The sequence below is a fragment of the Notothenia rossii genome (genome assembly GCF_949606895.1).
Source record: "Notothenia rossii genome assembly, chromosome: 1".
NCBI lineage: Eukaryota > Metazoa > Chordata > Actinopteri > Perciformes > Nototheniidae > Notothenia > Notothenia rossii.
In genome coordinates this window covers 19,959,701-19,980,845 of record NC_136912.1, presented here as the reverse complement: position 1 = coordinate 19,980,845, position 21,145 = coordinate 19,959,701, and the positions used below count along the sequence as shown (strand labels likewise).

The window sequence follows — 21,145 nt, the reverse complement described above, 5'->3', positions numbered from 1 at the left end:
AAAAGAAGATGACACATGATTGTTTTGTACAATTTGGTTTCCACTTTTATTGTGGTTTCATGACTTTTTCTAAAAATCTTCTCACCAGGGCAAACATTATAAATTAAAACACAGACTGATTGTTAACAGCAGACAGAGCCAATTTCTGACTTTATTTCTGGCCTAATTCATTGTGAAACAAATCAGTGCAGTGCTGGTATGTGTTTTCCCCTGGGGGATAACTTTAAGAAAAGCAAAACTCATGTCAGAAATGATTGTACTTCACAGGAATTGGCTAACCTCAACCTTAAAAAGGCACAGCAGCCTGAGTAACTCAGAAATGTCCTCTTATTGTCACTTGAGTGTCTAAATATTTAAAAGCTGAAAAAATGCTTTACATTAACTGTGTGTGCTGTAAATGACGCATTCAGTATCAGATACAGTACATGTCTAATACCAAAAGACAAGAGCATTTTTTTTTTTAGACCACACCAGGGAGCTCTTATAATGCATCACTTGCTAGAAGAAGGTAATTAAAAACAGCTCTAAATTAAAAACAAAAGGATGGGAACTATTACAAGGTCTATAACTGAGGTTAAGGTTGATAAGGTTAATTCACAATATGACCTCCTCTACCCACAATCTCCTAAAGAACACACATTAAAACACACAACAATCATCTATGACATCTACACGCTACAGAGAGCCAGATGAAGAGAATCCCAATGTGCTCTAAGAGGGATTGCACAGCATTTCTTTCTTTGTAAATGTCATGACACAATGTAAAGGACACACTCAAGGCTTATTTCTTAAACAAAACGCAGCACGAACTCGAGGAAGCAAAGGGAAGGATCCATATTGTGGGAAGGCAATAACATATGCTCATTTATAAAAGCAGCTTCAAAGGAAACCCTACAGTACCAACAACCAGACTCTAGTTAAATAGATTCAATCTTCAAACAACTTCAATCCAAAACGACAACATCCTATATCTTGGCGCTGTAGACTAATGGTCTTGGGACCTCTTAGCATAACTTTGTTCAGAAAAGTTAATTTTTCTGTGTTTTGATGATTGCATATCAGAATAAAAGGCCTGTGTTTTTGTGACATTAAAGGCCACATGTTGCTGAAAACGCAGTTCCTTCCCTTGATCAAAGAGAGATTTCCTGCATTTTTCTCTATTGATAAGACATATTGCACATTACATCTAGAAAGGGGGAAGTCAATTGGTGACATGCACTCCATAAGAATAGAAATCCCAAATTAAAATAGACTGTCATACAAAAGTGAAATTACTTAACAGTAATATTATGCTACGTGTACAGCTTTACATATTCTCCATCTAGCTTGATTTGGCACATTGTCCAACTGTAAAAGGCAAACATTTTCCAAATAGGTGCATATCAGACTTAAGCAATGTACTGTATGGCACAGTTTTTCTACAGCTGTGTGCATCTAAAACACCCTTCAAACATCTGCATAATGTCACATCACTGAGGCTACCAGTTTGAACAGCTAGGACAGTGTCGGCTATAAAGGTGCAGTTACTTTCAGGCAGGAGCGGCCAGCATGGAGCGGCTCAGATGGTTTCGTACGAGGACAGCAGGGCTGCGTCGACCGGCTCCATGCAGGAGGGGCAGGTGAAGGAGCGCATCAGCCAGGGGTCGATGCAATCCACGTGGTAGATGTGAAGGCAGGGCAAGAACCGGATGGGATCGCCATACTCGAAATCCATCATGCAGATCACACACCTGGTGGAGAGAGAAACAGGAAGTTCCTAGTCTTTAAGTATTAAGATACATTTTGAACTATTAGTTTAAATCAATGACTTTAACAAGTTATCAGACAAATGATGTAGACCCATGTAAACTTCAAGACGCCTTGCTGATATTTAATATATCCTCATTAATCAAAATGTTAATTTTAACCAATGCGAGTACAATTTGTGTCAAACAATACAAATACCAACAACCCCTACAAAATGAAAATCAAGCTAAGGTTTGCTGAAGTGAGCAGATGATGCAATTGGTATTTTGGGGTACATTGTTTATTTTTTTCCATTTTTTAGAAGGCCTCATATTGCAGGCTCTTGTGTAGAAGTGTAGATTATCGTCACAGTGGTGATGTAGGGCTGTGCACCTGTCCACGTTCTGATCTACATTGTCAATGTAAGTCCACTGCTGTACAATATGTTGAATAAAGTATCATTATGTTGACTGCAATCTTGTTTTGTACTCAATGAACATATATATACTTTTATACTAGCTGAACATGACAGGATCATGTTCTGACCAAAAAAATTATACCAAATACACTCGGTCATTGTGTTTGACCGAAACAAAGACAACAAAGAGAGAAGGTTACAAAAACATAATAATGACATTTTAGACTCACTCTTTAACTTTCTTGTCAGTAGGATCGGAGCCCGGGTTGAAGATGCCTTTAGGCAGGTGATGGATGAGGCCGATGCGCTGGGCGATGCGGACCTGCTCCTCCTCTGTCAGCTGGTAGGCAGAGCGACTCTCCCCTGGGTTGGGATGGTACACTGGCACATGCTGGGTGCGCTCCTAGAGAAAAAAAGGAAGAGCAGACAATACAAGTCATTTATGAAGATGCCATTGGATAACAACAACATGTTTCTGGCACCATCGTGCCATGATCATGGCGGTCAGCAGGGAGACATCATGAATGGTGATGGTCATGTGCTTCTGTCAACACCATAAGAATGACCATCTTGTCGTGTGTGTATATATATATATATATATATATATATATATATATATATATATATAAATAAATGGGTGTTCATGTGTGTATGTATGTATATATACATATATGTATATATTTATATTATTTGGATGGTGAGAAACGGCCTCCCTGCTTGTATCACACACAGAGAAATCGAAAAGAAAGTTTACTAAATATTAGTAAAGTTGTATGTATAACATTGCATTTAATAAAATACTCAAGTGATAAATTCCCCTGAGTTAAGTACTTGGGTAAATGTACATAGTTATCTTCAACCACAGGCTGAGAGCAATAAAACAGAGTGATTGGTAGACTTTATTTAATGGAGGTGCCATGCTCCTGGTCCCCGGGGTGCAGTGGCGCTGAGCCCCGGCTCCTCACCTGGTAGGGCGGAGGAGGCTCCCCGGGCAGACTGCCCCCCTCAGACTCGTTCAGCAGCGACAGGTCATCCGCACCTTGTGAAAACAGGCAGTTACCCATTAAAGTGAACTGACCACCATGAGAGACTTCACTCTGAGTGGCGGGCACTGAGCAGGAGTGAACTAGGTAATGTCTGGACGAGTTGTCGGTAGCTTAGCTCGCTGTTAGCTGATAGTTTGTAGTCATTGCATGAGGAGTTTGACGGAAACACGACGGGAGACGCGACGTGGCTCTCGAGACAGAAGGAACGCCTTTTTTGTTGTTACATAGAGTATGGATGAACGATTAGTGACATATATTTTAACCGTCACACCGAGGTGTTTAAAGTGAGTCTGGTTATGTTTTGCCTTCTTGTGTTGGATGTAAACACAAACCGGAAATACCGTGATCAGGAATTTTGCACAACACTACATTTCCGCCTCAGACTTTCAAAATAAGTGCTTTAAACTTTTAGCATTTTTAAGCGTTATCATTTGGCAGTGGCGGAAAAAGTATCCAGAATCTTTACTTGAGTACTGTAAAAGTAGTAATAATATACTCTGAAATTACTCAATTTCACGGTACTGCATCGAGAAGAGGTACTGCATGTTAAAGTATTTGAGGGAAAATGTACTTAATAAAGTATTTAGAGTAAAAGTACATTTACTCTAAATGAACACTTTCTAAACCAAAAGCAACAAATGTTCACATTTAAGAAGCTGGCATTCTGAACTTAATTCCAATTTATTTTCTGTGAACCCACTCCTGGTTTTAGTTACTTAAATATAATATTGGATGGTTTTAATCTATACCATATCATCATATTTAGAACGTTTTTCTTAGATGTGTGTGTGTGTGTGTGTGTGTGTGTGTGTGTGTGTGTGTGTGTGTGTGTGTGTGTGTGTGTGTGTGTGTGTGTGTGTGTGTGTGTGTGTGTGTGTGTGTGTGTGTGTGTGTGTGTGTGTGTGTGTGTGTGTGTGTGTGTGTGTGTGTGTGTGTGTGTGTGTGTGTGTGTGTGTGTGTGTGTGTGTGTGTGTGCTTTTAGAGAGTTTGTACAAAATACTATACAACAATATTAAAGTTATTATAGGAAACCATATAAAGGCCAACTCATAACATTCAGAGGTTAGCTAATTGAGCAATGATCATTTTTGTATGTTTAAGGCTACTGTTGTATCACCTTGTACAATGTGTTCTGGTCATTCTGGCAACACTTTGTTTTGATACGGTCATGCCAATAAAGCTTATTTGAATTGAAATATATTGAATTAAGCAGGGCAATGCTGATTTACTGTTTATTGTGTGCTTTAATGACATGTCTCTACTCTGTTTAACTGAGCTTTGTGACTTTACAAAAACATTTTTCAAACACAGGCTCAGGCTGACTCCTGTAAAAACAAATAGGCACTTTGAATTATTATTACATTACATTAGGATTACATATCATTTAGCTGACGCTTTTATCCAAAGCGACTTACAATAAGTGCAAACACCATACAAATCAAACTCCGAATTATCTCTATGATTGTTGAAACACAGCTGTGTGTTAATATTCCCCCAAAACTGTTCGCAACCCAGTTAATATTGACCTGTATAATACCATTTTTGCCAATATTTTAGGGTATTTTATTTTTTCCATCTACAAATACACATGGCATTCCGATTTTTATTATTTGTTTTTACTCTGAAGTTGTACAGGATGTTAGCTTTCTCAGACGGGATGTGAAGTAAGTTAGGAGCTAACTTGAAGCACATGAAGACTGTGAAGGCACGGCACGCCACTGTTATTTTGTTTTGTTAACATTTGTTAATGGAGAGAAACTTTTGTTCTGACCTCTGTGTGTTTCGCCTTGCTCAACTTCCGTCCAGTGCTGATTCTGATACTTTAAGGACTGATAAATGGTACGAGAAACAGGCAACGCATGACATCGTAATAATTATACACTGTCCTAGTAGTAACATATATTTTGTTCTTATACATAGCCTTGTAGCCCTAGCGAAATATTTAACATTTGGGATAGTTTACCTTACCTGCTAATTTCTGCGGTGCTGCATGGGTGTGGGTTTTTTACGATAAAATGCCTATAGGACTAGGAGTCGCCATATTTACTGTATTACAAACATCTTCAAATCATAGCTACATCCACCACCAGTAATCCTTTAATCTGAGTGTTTAAAAACTCAAATTCTATGACATTTCCCGTTCATTTTGAACTCCCCACATTATGATCTGATGCCAGCTAAGTAACGTAATGTAAATCTGAATTCCTTTCACTCAAACTCACCCACACGGAAAGTGTATGTTGTTAATAGAGCACAGCAGTCTTGTTATGGTTATCGTCTTGGCTCACACACATGCAAAGAGAAAGAGGTTAAAGCAAGTGTTTATTGACAAAGTCAGATCCTGCAGGTAAATGCTGTTGTGCTCAGTTTATTTATTTGTGTTTGTTTTTTGTGCCTAATAACGAAGCGTGTTTATTCATTAGCTCTGTCCAGAGGCTAATAGTAGCCTACCAGTTTAGTCTTGTATACAGTTGTGGAGTTGGCTTATCCTAATGTCAGTCATTTACAACACCATTATACAGCTATAAAACCTCTGTTGTGCAATATGACTTATACGCTTTACGATTATTATCATTACTGGCTGCTGTCTCTTAGTAAGACTATTCAATTTATTTAACAACATCTGTAAATATCAGCTGCAATATATTATTTAATTTCACTACAGTTATCTGGATGCTATCACACTACTTTCCACATGCTATTTGTTTGTTTTTAAATACTTGCACAGGTACTTCTTGTTGTCCATCTGGATGTGTACTTTTGTAAATGGTAATCTGTGTAATCTTTAATATTTTGTGCAAGCCTCTTATCGAATATTTAGCTATTTTTGCTGTAAACATGTAAATGTCGCCTTTGTGCAACTAATAAAGTTATTCTAATTCTAATTCTGATTTAGTCAACAGCTCCACCACCACCACCACTCCCTCCTCCACCCTCTGTGAATCAGGGTATTTATTGCCGTCCTACACCGTGCCCTCAGTATGCTGCAATACCATTTGTCGACCTTCCAGTCCAAGAGACAAGTCCTTCACCAGAATCTTTACATCATGCAGTGGTAAGTGTGTCCTCAAAAATCTGGAGTTATGATGGTGCGAGACCCCTACTTTTTTTTAACCGTGTTAAATATTTCAACTTCCAGGGTGAACCAGCTCCACCACTGCTGATAGATCAAAATGGACCCCAGTCTCCTCCAAAGGATGGACAAGAGGACAATCCCTCTGATAATGAAGAGTCCCACCCAGTGCAGGAAACTGAGCCTACATCATAGGTAGGTAGGTCATTTTTAGTTACATACTAATTTCTCTTTTCCAAAACACTTACTTTCTTTTCTTTTAGTCCTAAACATGGAGGAGAACGCTGATCGGCCATTCAGAAGGTCCAGGCTTGAGACCAACTGTCCTACAGCTCTAAAAACTAAAACCTGCATTTACGGGTTCCTAAAAATGCACCGAAACACTGATAAATGGTACTGTTGCACTGAGCACTTTGCTTCATTTTGGGGCAAAAGATGTTCAAATATGTTAATTCAGCCTTCATTTATTTTCATCTAAGTTATTTGCAGCTAAATTGATCATGTAGCTCTTTACTTTTTCATGCACCTCTTTGGCAAATACTTAATAGTGCTACGTAAAACTCTTATTCTTAAAAAAATACATAATGATAATTTTTACAGACTGTTACAAACTATAATGTTTAATTATATGGACATGGGCATTTATGAATGAGGATTTCTTTTTGGTGGAATTGTAGAATGAATAATCTTTGTAGCTTGACCTTGAGCTTTAAGTCACAACATGTTGATCTCTGCAGCTTCATTTTTAGCACTTTTTTGTCTATCTCCTCTGAACTTGTTTTATGGAAGCATGTGCAACAGGGTACTAAATATTGACAATACTTAATTCACAGTCATTAAGCTTAGGGTACTTGGATCAAATGTACAGGTACAATTGTTGTGCTTTTATTTTTATTTTTTAATGTTTATTTAAATGAAAATTTCAAAACAAATTGTATTGTCACTTTTCAGATTGTTTTAATAAACTTAACTGAAGCCTGCTTTAAACATTCAGTTTCTTCTATGTAATAGCTCATATTTATACTGCACTAGGTACATGAAGACAGGTTTACTGACATTTATTCTTAGATTTTTGTATGTAAACTACATTGTGATTATTGTGACATACATAATAATATTAATATGATATGCATCTGCAGAGCTGATTCCTTAGTTCGTCAATAGTCTACAGAAAGAAGGACAAGGCACAACAAGATGATACAGTCAAGAACATCCTTTTTATTCAATCAGGTGCTGCTCTTCTCAAACTGTGTTTTTCTTCTTATGGAAAAGAAACTGTAATTAACACATGCATTTCACCTAGAGCTCTGGGGGTGTTCTCACAAAGAAGTGGTGCTGCGCTGAGAGCTTAGACAGAGGCGTAGAAGAGCTGGGAGTCAGGGGGGCTAAGGGTGCTGCTTTATACACCGATAACCATACACGCTTAAAAAGATAAAGAACAAAAAATAAACAACAGAACAAAGACACGGAGCAGTCCAGCATGAGGTGGTCAGAGGAGAAAAATGGAGGGACTTCCCTGAATCCTCAAAATAAATCTGAGAGATCAGGTTCATGCTGGCCTTTTATCTTTATGGTTGGTGTGTTGTAAATGGTTAATACTGCTGAGGGTTTCTCTGTGTGAGACCCACCGTGAACAATAATACTTCACTTTAAAAGATTGGTTTAAGTGGAAATGTCCTGGAAATGCAAACCCCCCTCTTTCAGCCCCGTGCAGGACAAGTCCGCTCATAAGGTGCTTGTAGCTTTCATTTACAGTCCAAAGGCATTCTCTAAGAGAGCCTAAACGACAGCATACCCTGATAGCAAAGATTCAAAGAAATCCAAATGAAAATTAAACAAAAAAAGGGAGGGGGGGATAAAACAAAGGTGAAAATAAATAGCTAAAACAAAAGAGCAAACTCTTTTCCTAGTCAAAGCAGCCCCTTTCCAACATCCCAAAGCAGTTCATCCAGCCCTCCATACCCCGTTAATCTCCGTAAATCACCCTCAACCCAAACCCCTGAACCCGTCTTCCTTTCCTAACCCACCCAAGGACACCCCCAAAAGCCCGTCAGCGTAATTTGTTCACTTACATTAGCTGTTGAATGGAGAAGCTGAAGAAGATGGGTATGGTAATACAATGTGAAGCATACAGACAAGAATAACATGTGAGCTAACTGCATTCTGCTCAGACAAAAGTTTTTCGGCAATATTTTTTTTTCACCCTCCCATCAGCGGAGAGGATAGGAGAGAGAGAGAGAGAGAGACGGAGAGTGACGGACACACAGTTACAGACTACTCCAGTGTCTAAGAGAAAACAGACAGTGGAGACAGAGGGGAAGAAAAAAGCAAGAGCTGAACGAGAACAAGTTTTTTTGCCTTTTCAAAAAATGTTTTTTTTTGTCATCATTTATCAATAAAAAGTAAAGAACTAATTCACACCAGTTTCCTTTTGTACTATATATATATATATGTATATATATACGGCTTTGATAAGGAAGAGAGGATATAGGGGAAGTACAATGGAGGGGATTCATTTCGAAGGCAGGAGGAAAAAAGTAGTCCCTGAGCGCTTAGCAACCTTTTACCTCCTCGCTGCACTCAGGGGCAACCTGCTACCTCGAGCCGCTTCGGGGAAAAAAAGAGGGGCGATCTGGATTACAAAATGGAGTCTGTGAACAAAAGGCACTTTTAAGGGACAACCTTTAACTGCTGGGAAACTATACACTACAGCACAAGCACTATAAGAGTCATTTACAGAGGAGGGGGTGGAACAGGGGAGAGGCTCACCTGCTGCCTGCTTCAAAAATCATTTAGACTTCAGGTTTTTTCCTGATTTTACAATAATGTTGATGCCCCTTTTCCGTTATCTGCGCACAATACAAAAGGTCTATCTTAATACTATTTCCATTGCAAGTGGGTCTTAACACAACCTGCTGATTTGTATTCAGCTCTAGCTTCAGGAACATATCAATATGATCATAGGGATACAATATTTCTGGATGTGAAGCATCTCCCGCATTACAGGGGTAACAGGGTTTCTGCTGGTGAGTTTCAGGCAGGGCACAGGTAAATCATTTGAAGTGTCTGAACACAATAGGTTTGTTTTTGTTTTTCTAAAGGTTGAACCAAAATGCCTTTTGTGTCACAACCTTAAGGAAAAGGAGCCTCTCCCCCCACTCAATACAAATAGAAGAAGAATAAAAATAGAGAGGAATAATGCTGTTTCCTAAATGGTCTGGTATTTTTGTTCATTACCATTCATTTACAATAATTCTGAATGTACTTTATACTGTTAAAGCACCAGTTTTTCATCTGATAGAGAATAATCTTTTCTCAAGTTATGTAGATTTTTTTCCTTCAGCCCTCCCACATTTGTATAAACAACTGATTACACATAAAACATTAAAAAAGAGACAAAGGAAATAAAAACAAATACCCCCAACTTACAAAGACTAGGATTTTTCATGGCCCTCTAGTTTAGAGTCCCGGAGCATATGGACTTGAAACAAATACTTTTTTTTTCACTTTTCTCTTAGCTTTCTTAAAAATCTCTAACAGACAAACACAATGATCTACCCAATGCATTGCACGTGGCTCAATCGACACATATTTTTCAATAATAATACTTTCCATCAAAAAACACTTTTTTTTTCTTCTTCAAACCTACTGTCGATTTTTGACATGTTTATCTAGGTATTATAATGCTGCTCTGCAGATGGCGTGTGTCATTCGATTCGTACTGGTAACAGTAAGGTGATGTTACTGAAACAGGTTGTGGGATGGGGGGGGGGGGGGGGGGGCTGGGTGAGAGTCAGAAAATAACTAGACTGCCAATCAGCTCATGTAGTAAAAGGTAAAAAGGAGCATATATCATAAATATATATGTATAAGATCTCTCTCTGTGTCTTTACAAAAAAAGTTTGCAGTCTTCTATAAAGATCTGTCGTAGGCCAATGGTTCCACATGCACCAACGCTACCATTCCCTGTAGCTTTAGCTTATATGTGGGAAGAGAACCTGAAGTTATTACTAATTGCATGAAGGGAATACAGAGGCACTTTCATATATTGTTATAGTCTTATTATATGGTTTTAGTACATAGAGCTAATGTTACTAGAGGCTGAGATTAGGGTCTCAGCCCTGCTTACAATCCCTGCAAAAAAGAACCAACAGCTAGGCAGTCCAGTTATTTTGTGAGGTCGGCTTTTGTTGGATTGTGTCATGATGAAAATAATACCAATAGCAAATTTCAATGTGAACATATAAAAAATATCTCAAATTAAAAAGACAATTCTTAAGTCAATGAAAAACCATTAACAAAGGCAGTTTGGAGAACCAAATATAAAGGATTCCCTTTATTATATTATGTCAGGTTGTTGGTGGTTTTAGTGTGCATTTTACGTGTTTGTGTGTGTGTATGTGTAGTCCTCAGGATTTCTCTGTGAGTGATAAAGGGTAAAGCAATGCAAGGGATGCATGGGATGAGTTGTTGTTACTGTGCTGTCCAAAAGTGAGAGATTTGAGAAACTGCTGTTACCGTTTCGCTGAAATCTGAGCATGATACTAAACGTATTACTGCAAACTAAAGAAAAAGTGTTATGGCATGCAAGAAAAAGTTAAAACAATCCAAGTGGGACAAAAACCAAAACCAAATCTGGCAAAAAAAAAAAGGAAAATCGCAAGAAAACACCTAAAAACAAAATGAAAGCTAATAATATGAGTCATGTGCATAACTGTAAATTAAATTCCTTGTCTAACAAGATGATTTTATGGGTGGTTATGTGACAGACTGTTCTGGAGACGATGGTCTGTGGTATACTGTCTGCAAGCATGCGTGTGTGTGTTTATGTGTGTGATGCATGTTTCAGGGCCTAGACTTAAGTATTAGCCACATCCCTGCGGAGGCCGCCAGCCTCGACTCACTTCCCTAATCGCTTGTCTGACCATCGATGTGCAATACTGTTCATCCCTTGTTAAAAATTAATAGTGCATAGGTGATGGGACGAAAGAGCACGTGTAGAGTTAGTGTTATGACTGACTGACTGTCTTGTGTTCACTCGCGCGCACTCGCCTCATGGCTATCACTTCTCCCGCCGCAGGACGCCCTGATACTTTGACAGGTAAACAAAGACCAGCCACTTAGTGCATATATGTCACACCATTTGATGGTGTCACCATGATTGGCCAATCAGAAATGAAAAAAGGTTCAGGGCTGAGCGAATTGAGCGGCAGAGTGTGACAACACACACACACAGGCATGTGGCTGTGGATGACGGTCTGGACCCTGGGCAATGCTGGGGGGGGGGATTTGCACCTCGGGGGTAAGTGCGTGGCGAAATACAAAGATAGGGAGGTGTGCAAATTAAGTACATTTTTGTCAACTTGCACATACGATTTTGACTTTTACCACTAACATTTTTGGATCTCCTGGCCAATGCATGGAGTTTCATTGTGGAGACAACAAAATAAAAAAAGGAAATCATAAAACAAAAGAAACAACAAATGTATAATTGGTCATTTGCCAGTTTGCCATATTGTGCTTCATTTCTGACATTTTGTGGTGTGTGAGAGACAGTTCCTCATCTTCCTCTTCTTGCATTCTGAGCCTGTCCATCTCATTGAAGCGTCCTGCGTAGAGGAGGGCGAACATTCCTGTTCGAATTCTGTTGGATTGGGAGTCCTCTTGTGGGGGGGGGGGGGGCTTCTGTAGTAGTACTTTGAATAGTGTTGGCTATAGAGAAAGACCTTTTAGTGTCAGCAGTCTGTTCTTAAGCAGCGGTGATGTGTTTGTTTTTCAAATCTCCAATTTCATGACACAATTTTAGCTCCTGATTCTGAGAGGCCTTGTCAGAGGAACCAGGACTGTGGAAAAGGAGAAGAAATCGTTAGTCTTTATTCAGCAGATTAACCTTTAAATTCAGTTTATAATTAACTCTCAGTCTTGCAGCGCAAAAGAACAAAAAGTTAAAATACAGAACCTTACCTATAGACATGCAAGTTACTGTATATTCATACTTATAAAATAAGAAGAGAGGTGAGGGGGGGATTAGCAGAGTATGAAACGGTGTGAGGTATGAGCACAAAAGGGCATCTTACAGAGTGAACTTTGAACCATGTTGTAAACTCAAACCCGTTAAAAATAAATTATGGAAATTGTTGCAATTGAAAAGACGCTGAAAAGACTAAACTACAAAAATGATATTGGTTAATAACAACGGGACAGCTGTAGAGGATAATGTTCGATACATCTGTAAATGTTGCCATCTTTTAATGCTCTTCACATTATCCTATCCTATTATAACTAGTTTTTATATTTATGTGAATTTGGAATACTTTGGTAAACTTAAAATTCAGAAGAAATAGCATGGTGTAAATAATTTGTTCCCACAAAGGGTCATAAACTCATAATATAAACCCTAGGGGTCAGCAGGTAAACAATAGGAAACAAAAACAAAACACATTTCTGCTACATAAAACAAATTTGTTCTCGCAAATGACTGGATAAGTTTACGTCTTCAGACCCCCAAAATTAAATGAAAACATGTACTATTTACTTGAATTACTCACAACGAGTAACAATGCAATGTCGCGAGTCAAAGTTGCTTTGTTATCCTAAACCCGGTTTCCACCCTTGAGAATCACTAGTATGAATACTCCTTCATCCACTGGGTGGCCCCATTCTCCTCCTTTTCTCCAGCACCAATGTACTTGCTGAGCTCAGCTGTCCTGTACAGTGTTGAAAAAGTTGCATGCTGCTTTTAAGAGGTCTGCCTCGGAGGGGTTTTACTCGTGAAAAACACATGTGTCATTTCAGAGCAACAAATAGCATTAGGGCATTCGTTTTTGTATCAGCCTGAATGGCTTTCCAATGAGCAAACACAGGACTATATGCTCTATCATGCGCTACCAGTTTACATGTAAGGCGATCCTCTTAATAAGTCTCTGCTGTGTGGGCCCGAGTGGTCTCGGGCTACACTGTAGAGCTATTGAGGGCAGCTTCTCCGGATCCGGTTTCTCAGTTTGATAAGAGGGCAGAGTTGGCACAGGCCGCTCTGTTCTGGCTGCAGCTGACATTCCTCAGGCCTCGGCCGGGGAGAGCAGCAGATCACCCCACCTTTAACAGCAAACTCTCTGTTGTCTCCCTTTCTAGCAAAACCCAGAGAGGGTTCGAAACCCCCCCCCCCCCCCCCTTCATCCTCCGTCTATCCTCCACCACCTCTGCCTCCCATGATTCTTTGGTGTTTGGAGATAACTCCTCCTCCTGGCTCCGACTTCCCTTAACCCCCTTCTCTTTTCCTCTCCCTCTCTCACCCTGGCTCTCCCAGTGTAATCCTTGGCAGCAGAGAGTGACCCCCTCTCTCTAACCCCCCCCCTTCAAGTCCAAGTTCAACTGCCTATGACATCATGTCTGGTTGCTGCGGGCAACCAGACAGCCGGGACGTGACTGTGGAGTGCAGCGAGCTTCAACTAACTCCCTCTCACTTTTTTCCCTCCGTTTCTCTCTGTCCCTCCTACTCTTTTCCTACATGTCCCCCTATCCCGCTCTCTCCTCCTGCAGGGCTAGGGTCTCGCCACCAGAGAGCTCCTCAGACCAGCTTTTCTCTGCTCCTTGGGAAGACTCTCTCTCTCTCTCTCTCTCTCTCTCTCTCTCTCTGTCTCAGCTAGTTGGCCAGAGGACGGCGAGGCGTGTTGGCAGGGCCGTCGTCTGCACCTCTCCATATGCCAGAGAACAGCAGGATAGGCAGACACCTCTGTTACTCACTCTGGCTGGGTTATTACTGACCTACTAGGCTCAGCTTACTGGGAGCAGTTGATATCAGTGCCGAGGTTCTCGCTGGGCGTGCCGTATACCCAGCCGAAATGTTCAAAGTGGACATTTTTCAATGATGTTTGATATAGCAATAGCAGGGGATAATAAGCGCTGGGAACAGATGTAAGCTGTTGTTAAAGCCCTGTTGTCTTTTAGGGGAGAAAAACGAGGGGCATGAGTTTTGGCACCGAGTTGAAGTGCATGTGCGTGTGAGCATACGCGCTCACACTCATTTGGATGGTGTTTGGATGTCCCCTCGGTGCCAGGTCTACATCTGTGTGAGAGTGGTGCAGGTGGAGATCTCGAAAGGGTAGAGGGAGCAGCAGGAGGAGAGAGAGAAGCAGAGGGAGGGTGGGCTGCTGATGCATGAGGGGAGGGAGGGAGGGAGGGAGGGAGGGAGGGGTGAGGGCGAGCAGAGCTGTGCCGAAGAGGAATGCAGATTGTTTCCATGTGTGGGGAGGACAGGAGAGCCGAGCTGGCTGCAGGCAGGTGCGGTTAGCCCCTAATGAGAAAAGTTGTGTTGGTGATGGAGGAGGCCCAAGACACTGCAGCCCAGTGGCAGAGCGAAGCCAAAGCTGAAACCACAATGTAGTTCACTACTGGCCTCACACGCTGCACTAATACACACTGTGGGGCCGAGCAGAGATAAATCAACACGGCTGGAGCTGAAACTAACTGGCACTGCTTTCCTTCTCTGTGGGTGAAACTACTGCGGTACACACTGTAAACCCCAACTGAAACTAAAGGCCTTGATTCATGGGCAACACTTTGTGTCAATGTAGGTGACAAGTTCCCAAACAATATATTGTCGATATATTGCCTCCCCTTGACCACAATAATATTCCCCTGCAAGTATTATATTATTAAAATGGAATTATGTAAAATGTGTGCAAGTAGAATACAAACTCAAACAAGCACAACAGTTTCATGGAACATTTAAAGCTGAATTTAACTTTTGTAAAACATAGTAGTAGTAGTAGTGGTGGTAACAATAGTTTGACAAAACAATCACGACTCAAGGTCCACTTGCTAGCTTTTTCTAAAGCTTCTACCATTTAAGTTAAGGTTTGAGTTTGCTCAGTTATAACTGACATGATTCTGTTTACGTTCAGCCCTTAAATAGCTCTTTATAACAGCTGTAGAGTTCACTGAACCATCTCCATTCAAAACTGAGCCAACTCATTCCACTCATTTGTGATGTGGTAAAAGCTTTTGAAAAAAAGCTTGAGAGTGGACCTTGTTTTTGTATTTGTTTGCCAATATAAGAATCTGATTTAGTAAAATAATGAAGGCAACATTTATGATGAGTAGTGGTGACAAACTGTTGATCAATACTGGTCCCATGGGCTGAATCAGAGCGTGTAGCAGGTTGCAAATGCAGAGCCATTGTCTGAGTACTGCCTCTGTTTCACAGCCTTCGCTCTGAATGACATGCCTGTCCCGTTCAACCCGAAGATGCCTCCAGTAACGGAGCGCTGTGATGTATCATCTAAGTGGAGTGTCACGCTTGCAGCAAAAAGGATGAAAAAGACATAAAACAGGGGAGGAGGAGGAGGAGGGGGAGGAAGGAGGATGGGTGGATGTTAATTAAATGAGGGAGGTTGGCGGGGTACCTGTGTCTGCTGGGGAATATTCAGAAAGTTGTCCCGTGTTCCGATGCCGACAAACCGGTTGGGAGCTGTGGAGCCTGGCGTGGAGTATGCTATAAACAGGGAGAGAAGTGTGTACATGCTTTTTACACACACACATACACACTGAGCTCATAGAAGAGTTTGATACTCTCGTAATTTAATGTTTAAAAAAAGATATCAATACTATGACTACAATTCACTGTCAAAAGAATTACTGGGAAAAGACAGTAAGGGTCAGGAATACTGAGGCCCTATTATTCAAATGGAAGATTTATTCATTTTGTGGGCAGGTTTGCTGTTATTTTCATTCACTCAAGAATGTAATCCGTGGTTAACAAGGGGATGTAGAGTCTGAAATGATTAGCACTAACATAAAGTCGCTATTTCCCCCAAATATGGCTGTGCTGTTTGTTACAGACACTCCTCAGCAGCCCCTGGCCTCAGGAATAAGCCTCGGTAATCATAGAAAACCACTGAGCGCTCACTATGGACATAATAATAGGGATGGAGGAACTGTATTCATCCCCGGTGGTAACCAATGCTCCATTTACGTTTGATAGCTTAATAGGAGCACCTTTTATTCAAAGTGACACCACTCAGTGATGCCACAGGATCAAATGTAGGGCAGTTGTGCTCACTGGACTCCAACGTGGGGGCCGAGTAGAACTTTTTCTTGATTCAGGTCGAGAGGATGGGGATGTGTGGGGGTGACAGTGACAGGGCTGGAATCTGATGCATGAGTGAGAGTGTACCATATGCATGTGTTTGTGTTTGTGTGTGCTTTTTTCGATTAACGATATCTTCATAAATCAGACAAAATTAGAGGGGGTAAAAAAAATAAAAAAAATACAGTGATAACAGTCACCGGAATGAGAAAAAGAGACGAAGAGTAGGATATTTATTTATATAGATGTTCATATAAATAAATAATAAAGTGACATCTCAGAGAGTTGGAAGGAGGGGAGGAAAGGTTGATAGGACAGGAAGAGGAGAAAAAAAGTCAAAACAAAAGGAGGAGAAGGTGCCCCGGTTGCTCCGTCCAGTGCCCCCTCTTGGTGTGCCTCTCCCGTGGCCCGACTCTCGCACCGCACCTGTCTGGGTGGAACCAACCAAAGCCTCACCGCTCCCTGATGACACTCCTCTCCCGCTCCCCCACTACAGCACTAATTAGAAAGGTTTGATTAGATCTTATCATTCATGTTTAGAGAGATTGGGTTGTTCTTGTTATACTGTGATTTCCATGTTTTTGTTGTTCTCAATTTTTAATTGTTGTGAGATTTGTGTGAAAGAGGCGAGGGGATTGGGTGGGTAAAGTGGGGCATGATGTTTTTTTTGGAGTCCACGCCAACTGCCCTAATTTTGTTCCTTTAAAAAGAAAAAAGAGAGGAATAAAGGAAACAAAGAAACAAAGAAAGGAGGATATGAGAGTATATCAAATAAAGAAAAGAAGAAGGCAAAAAAGAAATGAGAGAAGGGGGTAGATTGTATTGCCGCTGTCACGGACAGACATGCAAAGTCTGCGTTGATCAAAGGCTTGCGTCTTCAGAGGCAACGTGCACAGGGCCCTGCTCTGCCCCCCCCCCCAAACTAATAAAACACATCGAAAAGAAGGGAGAGAGACTACACTGCCTCTTGTGGTGCTTGCAGGAAACCGAACACCAGAGAAGGAAAAGAGAAATAAAAAGATGTTGAGGAAAGAGAAAGAAGATGAGGTGGTTTGCGAAGACAAAGAGAGAGATGAAGACTGAACTTCAGAGTAAGAGATAAAGAAGAGCTTGAAAGAGGATCTCTGGTTTGGCAAAGGCGTGGCTTCTGCCTCGACAGAATTGGATCTTGCTAGTACAGTACATTACAGTACAGTACAATGGCGTACAGTATATAAGGTAAATGATGAAATAGGAGTGAAGCTCCTGGGGCTGCTGAGCGATTGACTGAACATATTGCAACCTTAGTGGAAGCAGACTAGAAAAACGACACAGTAGCTATTGTGAGAGTCCCAGACTTGTGCTTTGTGAGTAGTTGCACACTTACAAAGAAATTGCCCGCTATGCTACACTGCATATCACTACTGGGACTTCTATGAGAGCTACATTTGTTCTAATCCAACAAACTTGATGTAGTATTGCTTGAAGCGGAGGACAAATAGCTTCGAGCTAACAGCTAACCTTCTACTGGAGTCTAACATCGGTTCAGACTGGCCTCTGTGAGAAGTCTGGGGCAGTAATGGGGGTTTGTTGAGGAGTAGGAGTGGGGGTGACTTACACGGAGATGCGGGTGAGCTGAGTCCGCCGTCAGTGGGCGTGATGATTTTAGAGTCGGGCATGGGGAGGGCACAGGGCGTGCCACCGGGGGTGGCGGGGGCAGCAGGAAGGAGCCCGGCATTTTGCTCTGGCCACCTCCATTAGGCTGCAGACGGACCATACAGACAGGGTGAGCATGACACACCCCGAGAATATACAGTGCACAGGGAGCCAGACACACACACAACATAAATCACACACACAGTCTCATGTAAAGGTAAGACACTGTCAATAGATAGATGCTAACAGTATTCTCAGGTACACAAACTAATCCACACACGGCTGCACACACACAGGGACAAGAGAGATCAACAAACTCACACATTGTTAAATAAACAAACAAAAATATTAAGACAGTCTGGCCAAAAATAGTGAAGTAAATAAGATGTGAAAAGGTGATGAACATCGTCAACACACAAGGGGAAAAAAGAAATGGAGCTGTCCGTGAGAAATGTTATAAGTGCTATGTAAGAATTAAAAAAAAGAAGGGTGTATCAGCAAAGAAAAAAGGGTGTCTGTGCACTGTGTAGGGGTTTGTGCAATTTCAGGAATTATACTGTTACTGTTGAAGTAATGAGAATAAGTCATAGGATATGAAAAGTGCTTGGTATGTGGTTTCAAAGTTGCTCAGAAGGCCATGTTTACAGTAGAGGTTTGCAGTTATACCAGCACCTGAACCTCATTACAATGTGTCCAAACTAGGGCTGTCAGTCGATTCAAATATTCAATCGCGATTAATCACAAATTAATCGCACATTTTGTATCTGTTCTAAATGTACCTTAGAGGAATCTTTTTCAAGTTTTGAATACCTTATCAACATATGAGTGGACAAATATGCTTAATGCAAATGTTTGTTTATTATCATTGGACAATGACAAATATTCCCCTGAATATTCTCAACACAACAACCAGGAACCTCTCTCTCTCTCCCAACCCTGTGTACTTCTTTGCACTGAGCCGTCGCTCAAACAGACAAGCCTGTTTACAGTTATCGGCGAAATTGCCGCCCTGTGTCTTCATCTTCAGTCAAAATAATGCGCTGTGATGTGCAGTCGACACGTTGGATGCGATCCGAAATGATCTAACACAGCCCCTCATCCTCCACAATGTTAAGCTGTAGCCACTCATTTAGCTATCGCTGTTAAAAGTTTTCTGCTCGTAGAAGTGTCCAGGCGACTCCCCGACAAACTTTCACGGTTCTTTTGTTCACGTTATTAACGCGTTAATGTTAACTTGACAGCCCTAGTCCAAACATTTCTGAAAAGTTTTGAAATGGCGTTTAGACAGTCAGATGCATACTGCGCCTGAAGCTCTGCTGTTTGGAACTCTCATCAGCAGGTGAATGTGGGCATGTCCACTGTGGTTTTCATGTGGGTCACCTCCGGACTCATTTTTTACTGGTTGCCCACGACACTTTTTTTTTTTGTGAGAGTGAGTGACAGTTTTAACCCTATTGCAGCATTTAAAGAGTAAAGGAGGATCCCTTACTGGCTACGGGTCAAAGAGGCTTGTTAAATGGTCTAATGAGTATTGGAATACAGTCTTAAATGTCTGTTTCAGTTTCCTTCTACAGATACCTAACTATCCAAACAGTACTAATCTAGATGTGTCTACACATCCTCTCCTGGTCTTTCTTGAGTCTGCAGCTTCGGTTCCCTTCAGTAAATCCACTGCCAGTCTGGCACGGCCATACCTGCCCTATGAGCTTTTTCCAAATGTGCTTCCTTCCTCAAACTGACATAACTGACAGGCAAGATCTTCTCCTACCTCCCTTTTGCGGTAGGTGTTCCATGATACGTTGAACATATCATGACTCAAATGCGGTTTGGCTGCTTCCAACGTAGTTTTCCACAGCTGAGTTTTTTTCTTTTGTTTAATCACTTCTAGCTGCCTCCTCATGTTGACAGATTTGCCCTAAAACCATTTTCGCTTTTCCTGACGGATGTTGCTGCACATAATAAAGATTGATCTATTCCCCGGAGTAGGATCAAATGACCTTGTTGCACTAGCTCACAAATAAGATGATAAATGATGGGGGAACTCATTCTGCATATATTTATGATGTGGAAGTTTTCTTGTTAGCTTTTCTTGTCTTCTTCAGTTAATATCACAGAAATGAACTGACTAAAAATGAACTTTTGCACTGCAGACCATCCCACTATCCCCTCACCTCCCTTTGCTGAACAGAGAGCACTTACCTGACCGCTGGGCTGTCCTGTGCCATCGGTGCACACAAACTGCACAAACTCCTTAAGAGGGTCCTGGTGGTGATGGTAGCGTATGGTGGGGTGGGTGAAGTACGGGCTGGACTGCTGGATGATAGAGGAGGAGGGGAAGTGCAGAGCAGAGGCTGAGGCACGGGGACTCCCTGAGGAGAAAAGGGGAAAGGAAACAGGAAAGGAGAGGAGGAAGAGGAACGTGAGCAGAAGATAGACAAGAGACCAGAAGTGGGAAATACATTGAGGCTCAGGTCATTCTATTGCTTCTCTACTAAAAAAAACACACAACAGATGTTAAGCATACATAACACTCAACACATTATGATATTACATTTACATGCACACCTATGACAGTATATAAGACTTGCATATGTTTTCACTGAGCACAGGCACAGCTGGCATCAAAGACCTGGTTGCCTCTTCTGCCTATGATTGTCATAACACAGAAAATAGCAGTGACATTCTCTCGTGGTTAACTGACTGAAGCTGCTCTGGCTTACAAATGATGGACATTATCCCTGGCTATTGGAAAACATCTGGTCCCATTCATTTTATAAATCAGCCAACTAGATTTCTCTGTACCTCCGGTAAGCCTGGCATTAGGACACACACATACAGTTACGCAGTCAAATAGACGCTAAAGTGTGTTAAAGTCTTTTCTGCCTTCTGCTTCCTCTTCATTTCTCTCTCAAACACACACACCCACACTAACCACTGGGGGTATTACAGAACCACACACACACAGGGTTTTTCCACTTTTGTTTTATTGCTTGTCAGTGATGTGTAATCAATCAGCAGCATATCCTTGCTGTGCGGTTCTGCCCAGCAGTTTGAAGCTTGGGAGAGAATCTCCCCTCCGCTCCCAACCAACCACAAAACGCCTCTCGGAGACATCACACACACACACACACACACCCCCACACACACACACACACACAACA

General features: G+C 41.3%; 2 protein-coding genes and 1 long non-coding RNA gene across 3 annotated transcripts in view; 1 reads left to right on the top strand and 2 right to left on the bottom strand.

Moving 5' to 3' along the window:
- Nucleotides 1-19: 19 nt before the first annotated feature.
- rnf11a (ring finger protein 11a) lies at nucleotides 20-3,542 on the bottom strand. Its single transcript, XM_079673325.1, has 3 exons — nucleotides 3,109-3,542; nucleotides 2,374-2,546; nucleotides 20-1,730 (listed from the first exon to the last, which is right to left on the bottom strand). The coding sequence occupies exons 1-3, from the start codon at nucleotides 3,205-3,207 to the stop codon at nucleotides 1,559-1,561; spliced, it is 444 nt and encodes a 147-aa protein (XP_079529451.1). The 5' UTR covers nucleotides 3,208-3,542; the 3' UTR covers nucleotides 20-1,558.
- A 1,298-nt stretch (nucleotides 3,543-4,840) lies between these two features.
- On the top strand, nucleotides 4,841-7,249 carry LOC307034508. Its single transcript, XR_013806948.1, has 4 exons — nucleotides 4,841-5,028; nucleotides 6,086-6,244; nucleotides 6,329-6,457; nucleotides 6,526-7,249. It is a non-coding gene; the product is annotated as an uncharacterized lncRNA (long non-coding RNA).
- A 211-nt stretch (nucleotides 7,250-7,460) lies between these two features.
- nfixa (nuclear factor I/Xa) overlaps nucleotides 7,461-21,145 on the bottom strand; it is a 102,292-nt gene continuing 88,607 nt past the window's right edge. The window contains 5 exon segments of the mRNA XM_079643064.1: nucleotides 7,461-12,105; nucleotides 15,667-15,755; nucleotides 17,947-18,012; nucleotides 18,015-18,090; nucleotides 20,184-20,353. Coding sequence (XP_079499190.1) covers nucleotides 12,091-12,105; nucleotides 15,667-15,755; nucleotides 17,947-18,012; nucleotides 18,015-18,090; nucleotides 20,184-20,353 — 416 coding nt within the window. The 3' untranslated portion in view covers nucleotides 7,461-12,090.

Bases quoted from the DNA above. Each gene is read 5' to 3' on its own strand.
- rnf11a (XM_079673325.1), bottom strand. From the start codon at position 3,207: ATGGGTAACTGCCTGTTTTCACAAGGTGCGGATGACCTGTCGCTGCTG. The intron at 2,547-3,108 runs GTGAGGAGCCGG...TTTTTTCTCTAG, and splicing joins AGCCTCCTCCGCCCTACCAG to GAGCGCACCCAGCATGTGCC. The intron at 1,731-2,373 runs GTGAGTCTAAAA...TCTCTCCACCAG, and splicing joins ACTGACAAGAAAGTTAAAGA to GTGTGTGATCTGCATGATGG.